We start from the raw sequence: 14,280 nt of genomic DNA on the forward strand, positions 1-14,280 counted from the left end.
GCACTACAGGAAGGGAGGAAGATTCCCTCCTTGCCAGGGGTGCTGCCACAGAGGGAACATTTCCTGGGAGGAGCCTCTGAGGGGCCAAGCAGTGCCCTGGCTCTCTCAGACCCCCCTGCACTGCCCAAAGCCTCCCAGAGTTCAGTTCTGTCAGAGTGCAAGCAGGACCTTTCCAGAAGCACATTTATTCCCAGAGCCCCACTCACGCTGTCATCGTCAGCGTCGATGTTGAAGTTGATCTCGGCGATGCGGTCGAAGGGAGCACTGGAGGGAGGAGGGAGGGAAGAGCCTCAGGGATGGCTCCCACAGCCCAGGGACAGCAGCAGGGCCAGAGCCACTCCTGGGCTGGGACCACAGCCACCGTGTCCCCTCGCTGAGGGAAGGGTTATTCCAGCCTGAACATGCCCTGCCCATGGCAGGGGGGCACAGCAGGGGCTGCCTGGGGGACAGCTGAGGGGTCGGGCTGTGCTGCCAGGGAACAGAGACAGGAAGAGAGGGAATGGCCTCAGACTGGGCCAGGGGAGACTCAGGGTGGGCAGCAGCAGGAATTTCCCCATGGAAAGGGTGCTCAGGCCTTGGAACTGCCCAGGGAGCTTTGGAGTGCCCATCCCTGGGGGTGTCCAAAGAATTCCTGGATGTGGCACTCAGGGTTCTGGGCTGGGGACAAGGTGGGGATGGGGCACAGCTGGGACTGGATGGGCTGGGAGGGTGTTTTGAGCCTCAGGGATCCCGGGATTCTCTGAATCTCAGTGCAGGAGTGACTCAAAGCCAGAGGTGTGGCTGAGCTGTGATGTGAACATCCCAGGATGACCCAGTTCACAGTCCAAACCAGAGGAGCCCCAGGTGGGAACAGCAGAGGGTGCTGCAGGCCCAGAAATTCCCAATTCCCAGAGTTTGGATCCAGGAAGACTTCATTCCCTCTACTCATGGATCTGTAGCTTTTCCAGTGTTATTTGCTTTGAAAACTCTCCAGTTCAAAACTCCTGCAGTCCCACAGACACTGATACATGACCTTAAATATTCCAATTCACTTCCAGTCCAGTGTCCAACAGCTGGAAACAGCTGGCAGGGAGCACCACTGCCAGAATATCCCAGGTTTTGCAGGATATTCTCCTTTTCCCATCACTAACAGGGCCATAACATGCCAGGCACAGACATTCATATTTGTGGGGCCATATTTGCCAGCAGTGAAAAGTCTTTTTTTTTTTTTTTTTTTTTTTTTTTTTTTTTTTTTTTTTTTTTTTTTTTTATGTGTAGAATCAAATAATTTCTGTTCAATTCAACTCTGATTCTATTCTGGAACTTTCTGGCCTTAGCAAGTTCCTGACATGTGTGAGCCTCAGGAAAAACCCTGGATGGGAAGGGCAGAGGTGCTGCCTTGGATCCCAAGGAATTCCTGGGATGGACAAACTCACTGGAATTCCCTGGAGTGCTGCCCTGTCCAAATTGTCCAAATTTCAGGACTGTTATGGCCAATAATCCCAGTGCCAGGAACATTTCTAAGAAGAGAGGATGAGCTGCAGCTTAAATGGGATGAAAGGAATTCTGTAAAAGTAGAGAATTCCAAGATCTGGATTCAGCAAGTTGTGTAACACTGAATCCACTTCCCCATCTCCCTGAACTGCCACTGCTCCTGCTTATCCCTGCTCTCTTCTTCAGGAGGGGGAAAATGGCTGCATTTTCCATGGATTCGAACAGAGCACTGTCCCTTCACCCCTCCTTCCAATAAGGATTTAATTCCTTGGAAAAGATCTGTTTAACTGCCCAGAGTTTGCTCTCATGCTTTGCATTTAAACTCATTCCAGACCAAGGCTGGACAATAGTTGCCTGCTTTATTTCAAATATCCCTCTTTAAAAAGAAGGAATACTTTTCCTTGCTTCTCCACCTGGCTCTGGAGATTGGGCTGGGCTCCTGGAAACCAAGGAGCTGTTTCCAATCTGAGGAGGGATAACGAGGCTCATTTGTAAACCTGAAGCAGAGGGAGGATGGGATGTAAAGAGGCTGAAATGCCAAACACCCCCAGACTCACTTGGTGCTGTCACCAAACAGCCCCAGACTCACTTGATGTTGTCATCCTGGTCTGCAAACTCCTCGTCGTTGAAGCCGAACTGATCCGCAAAATTTGCCGTCATCTGCTGGATCTGGTACTCGGAGAAGGCCTGGGAAGGGATCCCAAAAAAATCCATCCTTAGGGTGTCCAGAGACATCCCAGAAACAGTCAGTGGGGCTGCATGGAAACAGCTCCTCCAGGAAATCATTAAAATCCCAGGGAGGTGTGTGAAATCCTCATTCTGACCCCTTCCAGAGCAGGCTCACACAGAGCTCTGGGATTCCCCCCGATGCCTCCTATGCTGCTCCCAGGTGGATCCCAGACCATGGAACTGCTCTGGGAAAGCCCAAAGGAGCTGAACACACAACTGGGAGCAGAGAAGCTGCTCCATGCCAGGGTGGACCAAAGGCAATGGCAGCAACGAGTTTCCTGGGAATAGTGAAGATGTTCCAAACTCACCTGTTGGAGAGTGAGCTCGTTGGGAAAAGCACTTTCAATGTCCTCATCCTCACTGGAGGAGTGCAGGTGGTGGGTGCTCACCTGGGAAAGCACAAAGCAGTCAGGGAACCAGGGAAAGCTGGAAAAGCCCCAATGTTTCAGTACCACCAAAGCCCAAACAAATTCCCAGGCAGGAACTGCCCCAAGGAATCCCAGGGACCAGCTCAGCACCACGGATCAGCTCTGCTGAAGGACTGTTATGAAATATGTTTATGGAAGTGCTTTCTGCTGTGCCTTGAAGTGTTCAGCAAAACAAGGAAAATGAGAACCAGGACTATCCCTTTCTTCTGTGAGGGGAAGGCCAGCAGGCACTGGAGTGACTGACTCACCAAATCCACCGTGTTTCTCCGGTTGGTCTCTGTCAGAGTCTCCTCCACAAAACTCTCCCACCTGCCCCTGCAGTCCTCAGACAGCCCTGGAAACAGAGGGGACACAGAAACCACGGGATTTGGGGGTTCTGAACTTCTTGGAGTCTCACCTGGGCTAAGGACTCACAGCTTCTCTCACCTTGCTGGGGACAACCTTGAGCAGGGCTCCAACTGTGCGTGGGTCTTCCCTTTTCTGCTGGGGACTGTGGGGGCACTTCCCTCCCATCCCTTCCAGCCCAGCACAACTGTGAGCCCAAAGGGGAGCAGAACTTGGGGGTTGGGCAAAAGGAATGGCAAAATAATAAAAGGAGAAAAGAGCAGAAGGTTGTGTCCCCAGATTGTCACTGCCCAGCTGTGCCCCCTCCCAGCCTGGCAGGGGCTGAGCAGCGAGGATGGAAAATCTTCCTTCCTGCCACCCAAAATCATGGGACAAAACCAGTTCACCAAATGGATCCAGTGAGGACAGGATGGACACAGCCTGGCAATGGGAATATCCCTGAGGAGCACATCTGAGACCTCTGGGGACACTTAACCTCGTGTCTCTTTCCTCACAGAGTCACAGGATCATGGAATGGGCTGGGTGGGAAGGGAGCCCAAAGCCCCCCATGGCAGGGACACCTCCCACTGTCCAATCTTAGCCTCACTGTGTGAAAACCAAGAGCAGCCAGATGGGGTCTCACCATACTTTAAATGATGGGATACTGTGGGATTTCCCTGGGAATCCTTTCCAATGGGAAAGGACCTTGAGGAAATACTTGCAGTGAGCCCCTTCCAGGAGCTCCCAAGGGTTATTTTTCCCTGGAGAGCAGTGAGGGGGAGCTGAAGGAGGAGGAGGAGGAGAAGGCTGAGGAGGAGGCAGTACCTTTCATGAAGTCACTGATCTGGGCCTGCATGGGCCCCTTCTCCATGTTGTGCACCACGGCGTTGGCGATGCGGGTCAGGTGCCCCATGTTCCCTCTCCTCCTGCCGCCCTCTGCCCTGCAACAGAGAGCAGCCACTACCCACGGAGCCAGGATAGGACAGCCACAGAGCTGGGATACCCACAGAGCTGGGATGGGATACCCACAGAGCCAGGACGGGATACCCACAGAGCCAGGATGGGATACCCATGGAGCTGTGATACCGATGGAGCTGGGAGAGAACCCTGGGAATGGCCCAGGCATTCCAGTCCCAAAGGTCACAGAATTCCTACCTCCATGCCCACCAATCCATGAGTTCCCTACAGAACCCCAGCAGGGATCAGCTCTGCTCTGGCAGAGTAGGATGAGTTCACCCCCAGCACAGGGACCTTCCTTCATTTTGCCTTGTTCAGGGATCCTTCCTCTCACTCAGGTAACATGGGAGGGGCTCCAAACAAGGAGCTAACCATGGACAAGATGCAGGAATAAATAATCTGATGGTAATTCCCAGGGAAGAAAACTCCCAAAGTTAAGGATCCATAGCACAGCTACTGGCAGAGCTCCAGGATGGGACTGGGATTACAGCCCCCCCAAACCAGAAGACATTCCCACCCAACCATAGGATTCCCCGCTGGGATAAAACCAGATCCCAGCAGTCCCTTCCCTGGCTCCTCACTGCCTCCCTTCCTGGAGAGTGAAGCCATGCTCAGAACCAGCTCAGGGAATCCTGGAATGGTTTGGGTTGAAGGAACCTCAGAGCCCCTGCAGTGCCACCCCTGCCATGGCAGGGACACCTCCCACTGTCCCAGGCTGCTCCCAGCCCCATCCAGCCTGGCCTTGGCCACTGCCAGGGATCCAGGGACAGCCACAGCTGGTCTCCATCTGCCCACTGAGAGCAGCCAAGGACCTTCCTGGAAACTCCACCTTCCCAAAGACCCAGATGAGATTCCTGCCTAAACCCCTATTTTTCTCTTCCATTCAGATTCTTTCCAGTGTGGTGGTGATTGGAACTCTCTGGCAGGAGATAGGGATGAGCTCTGGCTCCTTTCTGATTTAATCAGGAAAACTCCCAGGCAGCACCCAGGGATATTTTCAGTCCTACAGAATAGGGCAAGGAACTGCCCCGCAAAATTCTTTATGTGGACAAGGGGATGTAAAAAGGACCAAAAACCAAAAAACCCCAACCAAACCAACAACAAAAAAATGTAATCCAGATCTCAACCCACCAATTATGGTCTAAACAGTTCCAGTGGAGCTCCAAAGCCCTTGGAAGCCACCAGGAGCTTAAAATAGAGAGAGGGAGGACCAAACACTGAGTTGGACATGGGAACTGAAGCCTCCAGAATATCACCACTTTCATGTTTTAGTTCTTTTAAAATGTTTAGTTCTTATCAGCCCAATCAGCACAAAATCCAAGGGGTTTATAAAGCTAAAACAGAGAATCCAGGGCACAAATGCCTGGCCACACCAATTTCTAACACTTTTCTACTCCAGGGAGAATAAAATGGTGCATTTAAAACAAAACAAAATAAAACAAACAAACAAACAACAACCAAAAAAAAGGAATGAAAACCCTGAATATTCCATAGGATTCCCTCAGAAAGATGCAAAGCAGCAGACTGAGTGTTTGGATGGGATGTTGGAAACATCCATAAACTCCATCCTGCCTTCAAATCCTGTCTATTTGGGAATTCGGCATGTCAGCATGCAAACCACTCCAGTTCCAAATTCCAACCAAAACCCAAGTCTGTCTGGACACCATTAAACTGGAAATTCTCCAGGAATATTCCAAAGTCCCCGGGCCAGCAATTCCTTACTGGATTTTGTCATTGGCTTCCCAGGCGTCCAATATCCTCTGCACCAGGCAGCACTTCTGGAACAGCTGTGTGGAAAAAGGGAGAATATTCAGTAGGATTTTTCCAAAGGAGAACTGTGGATCCTGTTGTTCCCTCAGACCTTCCCCTCCCCAAGAGCTGAAATGTTCTTGGTTAGTTTTTTGTCCAAAATTTATAGTAATTTTTAGTAAATAAATAAATGGGGATAATTTTAATATCAAATAGGGATAATTTTAATACTAAATAGGGATCATTTAAATAAATACCAAGGGTTTCACAAGGCCATTAAATGAGTGGAGTTTTAATGGGATGCTGCAAATAAATTCACAAAAGCAACAACAGCTCCACGAGAACCATAATAAATAATAATTAAACTCACTACAAATGACAATAAATAATAATAAACCCACTAAAAACAGATAATAAATACTATCAAAGCTTGCTAAAATTTGATAATAAATAGTCAGAATCACCAAAGAAAGGCAATATATTTTAACAAAACCCACTAAAAACTACATATAAAAATAAATAGTAACAAATCCACACTGAGCCAAGTGCCTGGTCCGAAACAGCCCATCCCGGAGATCCCTAGTGACCCCAGCCCCATCCCAGAGATGCCCTGCTTATCCCAAGGATCCCTGGTGACCCCATCCCAGAGATCCCCGGTGACCCAGCCCAGCTCTCACGTGGGTGACCATGACGTTCTCGGTGGCTGTGGCCAGGGGCTCCAAGGGCTCCGTGGGCTCTGTGGGCTCTGGGGCCGCGTTCCCGCTCGGAGCCTCCTCTTTGCTGCCCGGCTCCCCCGGGCTGGGCTTCCCCTCGTGCACAGAGTGGGACAGGATGGCTGCTATGGACAGCTCCACTTGGAAATGCAAAAAGTTATTCCACGTGTATTTAAAAAATAAATCCTGAAGGAGAAATGAGAGATGGAAGAGTTTACTTGGGATAAATTTTCCTGGTTTTAACTATCAGTGATAGCAGGGATCTTTTAGGATCTTCCCAACTCAATCCATCCCATGATTCTGGGACTCTGGGATATTAAACTGTTGCCCAAGTGGCTGTTTGACCAGCAATTCCACTCCGTTTTCCTGCTACATGCCAGCACACACTGCTGCCTGGGCTCTGCATTCCCAGGGTGCTCAGTCGTTGGGAAATCAGTGAATATTCCTAATAAATGGAGCACTTGGGAATCCTCTCACACACAGACAGCACTCACAGCACAGACACACTGAATGAAACAACTTAACTCTGCTGGGGCTGAATGACTCCTAGCAAAAACAGGAACTAAACCATTGCTAAGGATGGAATTATATCTCTTAAGGCTGCCCAGGTTCTGAGAGGCCTTTTCCAACCTCAGGGATCATGGAGAAAATTAATTTCTCAGCATTCCAGGAGCTCACACACAGAGTACAAACTGTTTCACACCTTCTCCACTGAACTGACAGAGAACTGGAAATGTGAGGCTAGTCCAGAACCCCAAGCAGTCAGATCTGGGTCACAAAAGCCCCTCCTGGAGCAGACAAGGGAAATAACGGGACTTTGGGTGCTGGCACAAGCCCTGCCCAGAAGGGATCCCAGGTGGAATTCCCGCAGTGCCCCCGGGTACTCACAAGTAACAAGTCCATGGTGCCCAGCCTGCAGAGCTCCTGGTTGATGCTGGGGGTGTTGGTGTGCAGCAGCGCCGCGATCAGCCGTGAGCCGTGCAGCCGCGCGTTCCCCAGCGGCTCCTCCAGCACCCCCAGCGTGGTCAGGATGGCCGGTTTCTGAGGAGCAGGGATGGCAGTCAGGCAGGGAACACATTCCCACAGGGCACGGGCACCAGCCTTCTCCCTTCCACGGTGCCCAGTGAAGGGGCACACAGCCTTGGCCGGAAATTCAGCCTCACCCGGGGGAGAAACTTTCCATGGAGGGGGCAGAGCCCTGGAACCGCTGCCCAGGGAGGAGCTGAGCCCCCACTCTGCGGACATCCCAAACCCAGCTGGACATGTCCCTGTGTCACCTGCTCCAGGTGATCCTGCCCTGCACAGGGTACCACTGGATGATCCCTGACAACCCCAGCTGTTCCGGGATTCTTGGATTTAACAGAACCCACTCATTTCTGGAATGTTCTCAGCAGGGAAACCTAAACTACCTTCCCAAGAGGATGGTTCTGGGGCCACCGAGAGATTTGACTTCCAAATAAAAAGATTAAAATCCAATTAAATACTAAAAATTCCTTCCTCTACATCCCTTCCCATCTCCATCCCCAAGTCCCAAAGATTTCCCTGAACATGACCCTCAGATTCCTGCTGCAGACTCCTGCTGCAGATTATTGCTGCAGATTCCTGCTGCCTCATCCCTGCAGGCCTGAGCTGCAGAATTTTCCAGGCCATGTGTCCCTGCTGAGCTGTCTGGGTGCCAGGGGTGCAGGCTGTACCTTGGGTGGGCGCAGCAGCAGCTGGTGGAAGTCCTTGAGCCGGGGCTCGATGCCATGTAGGATGCTGCTGTTGACAGCGTAAGACCTCTCAAATCCCTGAGTGTACGAGTCCATCAGGCCTTCCACTCTGAGGGAACACTGGGATTCACTCCGGGTTCACTCACAGTTCCCTCTTCCCACTCTGAACAGCCAAGTGATACTCCCAACCCAGTCCATCCTGGGATCCTGGGACTCCATGGCATTAAACTATTGCCCAGCTCAGTGTTTAATCAGCAATTTCACTAAAACCGTTTTCCTTCCACACTTCCCACACTCCATTTTCCTTCTCCTGGGGCCCAGAGCTGCCCCCAGTATCCAGAAGTTGAGATTTTGTTAGCCTCCAGTGACACTCCAGTGACACAGTAGTTTTCTCTTCAAAAATGAGGATGAAAATGTTCAGCTCCTGAACACATTCCCATACCCACATGATACTGATTCTATTATATTAATTATTTTTACTATTTATTATACTGTATTAGTTAATATTGGAATAATTTCCCAGGTGCTGCTCACACAACCAAACCTGTGCCGAGCTCATGGGGAGCTGACAAGAAATAACCTCCCAGCAGAGCTGACAAACCACATTCCCAAAGTGCTTCCTGGGTTTCCAAACTCCCAAACACTTCCAAAGGAAATGGCTCAGCCAGGAGTTACCTAACAAATGTTTGTTCCTCCCACTGTCCCAGGGTGCTCCCAGCACCATGATCTTGGGCACTTCCAGCGAATCCAGAGGCAGCCACAGCTGTGCCAGGGGCTGCCCACCCTCCCAGGCAGGAATTCCTTCCCAAGATCCCATCTAGAACTCCACTCTTCCATCTTGAAGCCCTTCCCTGTGTCCTGGCACTGCCTGTCCCTTTGCGCTCCCAGCCCAGGCTGGAGCCTCTGGGCGATCCTGGTGACCCTGGTGATCCCAGTGACCCTGGTAATCCTGGCAATCCTGGTAATCCCGGGTGGTCCCGGTGATCCCACTGACCCCAGCGATCCCAGTGATCCCAGCAATCCTGGTGATCCCAGTGACCCCGGTAATCTTGGCAATCCCGGTAATCCCAGTGGTCCTGGTGATCCAGGCAATCCTGGTAATCCCAGCAATCCCAGTGACCCCAGTGACCCCAGTGATCCCAGTGACTCTGGTATTCCTGGTGATCCCAGTGACCCTGGTGATCCTGGTAGTCCTGGGTGATCCCTGTGATCCAAATGATCCCGGTAATGCCGGGTGGTCCCGGTGGCCCCGGTGATCCCAGTGACCCTGGTGATCCCAGCAGTCCCGGTGATCCTGGTAATCCCGGTAATCCCAGGTGATCCCAGTGACCCCAGTGATCCCAATGGTCCCGGTAATCCCAGTGACCCCAGTGATCCCGGGTGGTCCCGGTGATCCCAGTGAGCCCGGTGCCCCCAGGCGGTCCCGGCTCACCCGGAGCGCCGCGTTTCCAGCAGCGTCAGGAGCACCTGGGTTCCGTTCACGATGCAGGTCTCGCTCTGCTCGCCGTCAAACATGTTCCTGAGGAGCTGCTCCACGCACTCCTGCCTGGGGACACAGGGGACACTCACACGGGGACACTCACACTGGAACCACTGCAGCCTTCACTGGGAACCAGCGAGGGCAGGGGGAAGATCTCGCTCCTCCCGCTGCTCTGTGCCAGGACCAAGGAATGATGGGCGGGAGGAACAGGAGGATGAGGCCAGCCCTGCTCCCCAGCCCCAGTTCTCCACCACATCTCAGCTCTGTCCCTCAGCGACAGCTCCCCAAAATCCAGCCCTCGGGAAGTCCCTTCCCTGCCTTCCCCAAACCCACATCCAGCCAAACCCAGCATCCCTGGAGTTCACAGCCCAATCCTGACTATTTTCTAACATTGCAAAAAAGTCTCCTTTCCATGGGTATAAATAAAATATGAGACAAAAATGTAAAAAACAGCTGAATAATTCATGAGGGAGGATTATTTGAATAAGGAGCATCTTAATACCCTCTGTCAGGAGAGCAGGGGAGGCAGAGGCAGGAAAAGCAGTCTATTTTCTGTAATGAATCAAATTCCCTTTACTGCACCCAGCCAGCAGCTCCTGAACCTGGATTTGGATCATTCCCTGACCCCACTTCCTTCACACTGATCATTCATTCCTGGTTCAGGGATGATAAAAGTTAACCAAAAGTCAAAAGGTCACTGTAATGCTGGGAGAATTGGCCAGGAAGGGTAATGAGCTTTGTGACCTTCAGCAGAAACAGAAGAGGAGCAGGAGAATCCCTTTGCCCAAAAAATGCTCCTTTATTTGGGGCAGGAATTCTGGAGATGGTTCCTGGAAGAGCAGGGTCCCACACTCCCCTCCAAAGTTACCAAGAAAGCCTAAAATTACCACAAAACTTTGGAAGTGCCTTATCTTCCATGGCTACCACCCCTCCCACTGCATGGAATCACAGCCCTCACTAAAGGTCCTGGGATTCACAGGGGGAATGACCGAGCTGCAATCCCATCTCCAAACTTTTGAGGGCTCAGAACTGACACAGAGGAGAGGCCACAGGCTCCAGTCAGGGATGTGATCTCCAGTGCCTCCAGCTCCAGAGCCCAAGAGCAGCAGCACCTGGAGCTGCTGCACAGAGTCCAGAGCAGAGCCCGGAGCTGCTCCAGGGCTGGAGACCCTCAGCTCCCAGGGATCCAGGCTGGGAGAGCTGGGGGTGCTCACCTGGACAGGAGAAGCTCCAGGGAGAGCTTCCAGCACATTCCAGGGCCTAAAGGAGCACCAAGAGAGCAGCAGAGGGACTGGGGACAAGGCCTGGAGGAACAGGACACAGGGAATGGCTTCCTACTGCCAGAGGGCACGGCTGGATGGGATCTTGGGAACTGGCAATTCCTGGCTGGGAGTGCGGGGAGGGGCTGGGATGGAATTCCCAGGGTAACCCTGGCAGTGTCCAAGGCCAGGCTGGATACTGGGGCTGGGAGCAGTGTGGGCCAGTGGGAGGTGTCCCTGCCATGGCAGGGGTGGCACTGGATGGGCTCTGAGGTCCCTTCCCACCCAAACCATTCCAGGATTCCACAAAAAGTCAACACTTTCCTAGCATAGGATTCTGTCAGGCCATGGCACAAAGGCTGGATCTACCTCATTCCTGCAGGAGCAGTGAGGGAAATGAAGAATTTAGAGAAGAGCAGCAGATCCTGGCAGGGGCAGAGCTACATGGCAAGACCCGGATGGTCCCAGTAGTTTCCCGGTGCTGAGATGACCCACATCTTATTCCCACCTGGACACACCAGCTCCTGTCCCAGAAATTATCCCACAGACATGGAGGAACTGACAGCCCTGGATCAGGAGAAAAGATCCCCAAGGCCATCTAAATTCAGAGCTCTGGGTGGACAGAAATATCTCAGGGGAATTGGGAGCCCCAGTCCCTTCCACGGCTCCTTCCAGCCCTTTCCTGATGAAATGCTGCCTCCAGGCCTAAAAGAGCCTTTTTTAGTTTCAGTCTCCTGGTGAATCTCCCAGAGTTTTTACGTTTGAAGCAACGATAAGAAGTAGAAAACACAGGACATAAATAATTGAATGTTCATTGCAAAGAGCAAAGGAACAACAGCAGGAATGGAGCAAAACTGGGAAAATCAACATTTCTGGTACACACTGAATGTTATTTGGGAAATCAGGAAGTCAGGGAATAGTCTGGGTGGGAATGGACCCCAAGGCCCCTCCAGTGCCACCCCTGCCATGGCAGGGACACCTCCCACTGTCCCAGGCTGCTCCCAGCCCCAGTGTCCAGCCTGGCCTTGGCCACTGCCAGGGATCCAGGGGCAGCCACAGCTGCTCTGGCAATTCCAGCCCAGGGCCTGCCCACCCTCCCAGATGGGAATCCATTCCCATCTTTCCCTGCCCTCTGGCAGCTTCCTGTCATTCCCCTTGTCCTGGCACTCCAGTTCTGGATGAACAATCCCCTTCTGGCTTCCTCTGAGATCCCTTCAGACCCTGAAGATGCTAAGAGGTCCCCACACAACTCTCCCTTCTCCAGGCTGAAATTCCTTGGGTTTCCGCTCATCCTGGATCAGGCTAGACCTTTGGGTTCCCTGACTCCTTCTCCTGCCTCTGCACAGAGCCTCAAACCCCAAATCCCCGAAGAGGCTGTTCAGTGCTGCTCCAGCTCAAAAGGAACATCCCTGCTCTGTCTGCTCCCTGCAGAGTCATCCAGGAGCCACCCCCAGTGCCCCCAGTACTCACGATTCCAGTGCTGTGAGAAGTGGATCTGGCTCTGGGACATCCTGGAGCTGAGTGCTCTGGTCTCTGCTCAGCCTGATGATGTCACACAGGGTCTGGGAAGCATTGGATTGTCTCTGGAAACAGGGACAGAGGCAGTGTCAGTGCCAAGCCCAGCCAGGCTGGGAATGCTCGGGCTAGGATCAATCCCACTCCTGCTCTCCTGCAGTTACTCAGGGCTGGAGTAGCAGCATCCACAGGCTTTGCACTCAAAGGAGACTGGCCCACACATGACCATCAAGAGCAGCTCAGGAGCTCAGGGATGAGGATTCATTTTTCTCCGCCCAATCCTGCTAACCTACACATTCCCAACACAAACATTCCATCCTTCCTCCCACTGCTCAGCTCTCCTGCTGGAGAAAACCCTTCACCATTTAATTCCTGGGATTTAAAAGGCTTTCCAGGGGTGTTTGAGGAATTCATCCCCTGGTTCTGGCCATCAGTCAAAGCCTCTCTGGAGCTGCTGTACCTCAGCATCTCCTCCAACACAAACCCATGGGGGTGTTGCCAGTTTTCCTCTCACAGAGGGAAGTTGACCTGGGATGAGCTGAGGAAATTTGGCTCAAAGAACTGCATTTTCTGGATTTTACAACTGAATTCCTACTCAGGGCTAAAAAGATTTGAAAATGGAATAAAGTGGCTGATTTGAAAGGATCTTCCAGGAACAGCAGGTTCCTCCCTAACTCCAGGAAGGTCTCCATGGTCTGTAGGTTTGAGATGAACTGAGGCAACAGAACCAAGAAATTGGGAGTAAAAGAAGTCAAAAAGAGACAAAACCAATCCAAACCCCCACATTTGGTGCTGAGCAGAGGATGGGACATCCCAAGGCCATCCCCAGTGCCTCCTCCACAGGACACCTGGACAAGGAAAATGGAAATCTCCACAACCCTGCAGGACCCAGCAGCACAAATCCCCAGCCCTGGTGCCACTCACATCCTCGTCCTGGCTCGAATGGATCAGCTCCACGAGTCTCTGGATAATCCTGGCTTCATTTAGCCACTGCAGGAAAAAGAGCAGGAGAGAAAATCCTCATCAGGTATCTTGGAACTCAGAACAAGAGGAGCTCTGGGAAGCTCTGCAGGAAGGGGAAACTCTTCCTTTCCTCTTATAATCCCATCCCTGAGGCAGGGACAGGGATGGATTTGGATTTGGATCAGCATGGATGGGGATGGATTTGCATTTGCATTTGGCCATGGAACTAACAGGCAGAGCCCTCTGGAAAACATGGAATGCTCCAGAGACAAACAGCCCCATCTGAGCAGCAGTGGGAGAACCCCCACCACGTTCTTCCAGCAGCTCCTGCTGTTCCTGCTGCTCGCACTCAGCAATTCCTTCTCCTGCCAGATGTTGGAACAGCTGTCACTGTGCCTTCACCTTGCTCCACAACTTCATGCTCTCCATGCAAACCATTCCCTATCTCCCCTACCAACCCAGGCAAACCAGGCATGTTCTCTCCAAAGGTTCCCCTCCACTCATCCCTCCCAGCCTCATCTGCAGGCTCAGCCCCTCATCACCCATTTCCATTCACATCTCACTCCTGTTCCAGGAAAACTGCTGGATGTGTGACATCCTGCAAATTCATCCCAACAATGCCCAAACTCAGCTGCCTGAGAAATGAGCAAACTTCCATTACAAGGAAAAACATTTCCAGGGATGGGTCTGGAGCCCCTCTCTGCTCCCAGGGATCCAGGCTGGGAGAGCTGGGAGTGTCCACCTGGAGGAGTCTTCAGCGAGAGCTCAGAGCCCCTGCCAGGGCCTAAAGGGGCTCCAGGAGAGCTGCAGAGGGACTGGGGACAAGGCCTGCAGGGACAGGACACAGGGAATGGCTTCCCACTGCCACAGGGCACGGCTGGATGGGATCTTGGGAATTCCTGGCTGGGCTGGAATTGGCAGAGCAGCTGTGGCTGCCCCTGGATCCCTGGCAGTGTCCCAGGCCAGGCTGGGCACTGG

The 14,280-nt window shown here is 52.4% G+C and overlaps 1 protein-coding gene across 9 annotated transcripts in view; it reads right to left on the reverse strand.

Annotated features, from left to right (window-relative positions):
- The window catches only part of PPP6R2 (protein phosphatase 6 regulatory subunit 2), a 55,427-nt gene that overhangs the window by 9,224 nt on the left and 31,923 nt on the right, over nucleotides 1-14,280 (reverse strand). For 5 of the 9 annotated variants that reach the window (XR_010743597.1, XM_066318956.1, XM_066318951.1 and 2 more), the window contains exons 6-17: nucleotides 13,264-13,329; nucleotides 12,295-12,407; nucleotides 9,518-9,631; nucleotides 8,068-8,194; nucleotides 7,262-7,414; nucleotides 6,338-6,559; nucleotides 5,634-5,698; nucleotides 3,780-3,895; nucleotides 2,879-2,964; nucleotides 2,511-2,591; nucleotides 2,063-2,160; nucleotides 207-264 (exon numbers count right to left, since the gene is read on the reverse strand). Coding sequence is in view for 8 of the 9 variants with exons in the window: in XM_066318956.1 (XP_066175053.1) it covers nucleotides 207-264; nucleotides 2,063-2,160; nucleotides 2,511-2,591; nucleotides 2,879-2,964; nucleotides 3,780-3,895; nucleotides 5,634-5,698; nucleotides 6,338-6,559; nucleotides 7,262-7,414; nucleotides 8,068-8,194; nucleotides 9,518-9,631; nucleotides 12,295-12,407; nucleotides 13,264-13,329 (1,299 nt within the window). In the remaining variant the exon portion in view is untranslated. The remainder of the gene's footprint in view (nucleotides 1-206; nucleotides 265-2,062; nucleotides 2,161-2,510; nucleotides 2,592-2,878; nucleotides 2,965-3,779; nucleotides 3,896-5,633; nucleotides 5,699-6,337; nucleotides 6,560-7,261; nucleotides 7,415-8,067; nucleotides 8,195-9,517; nucleotides 9,632-12,294; nucleotides 12,408-13,263; nucleotides 13,330-14,280) is intronic. The other 4 variants (XM_066318954.1, XM_066318955.1, XM_066318950.1 and 1 more) reach the window with 1 other exon arrangement.

This window comes from Sylvia atricapilla, chromosome 5 (assembly GCF_009819655.1).
Source record: "Sylvia atricapilla isolate bSylAtr1 chromosome 5, bSylAtr1.pri, whole genome shotgun sequence".
Classification (NCBI taxonomy): domain Eukaryota; kingdom Metazoa; phylum Chordata; class Aves; order Passeriformes; family Sylviidae; genus Sylvia; species Sylvia atricapilla.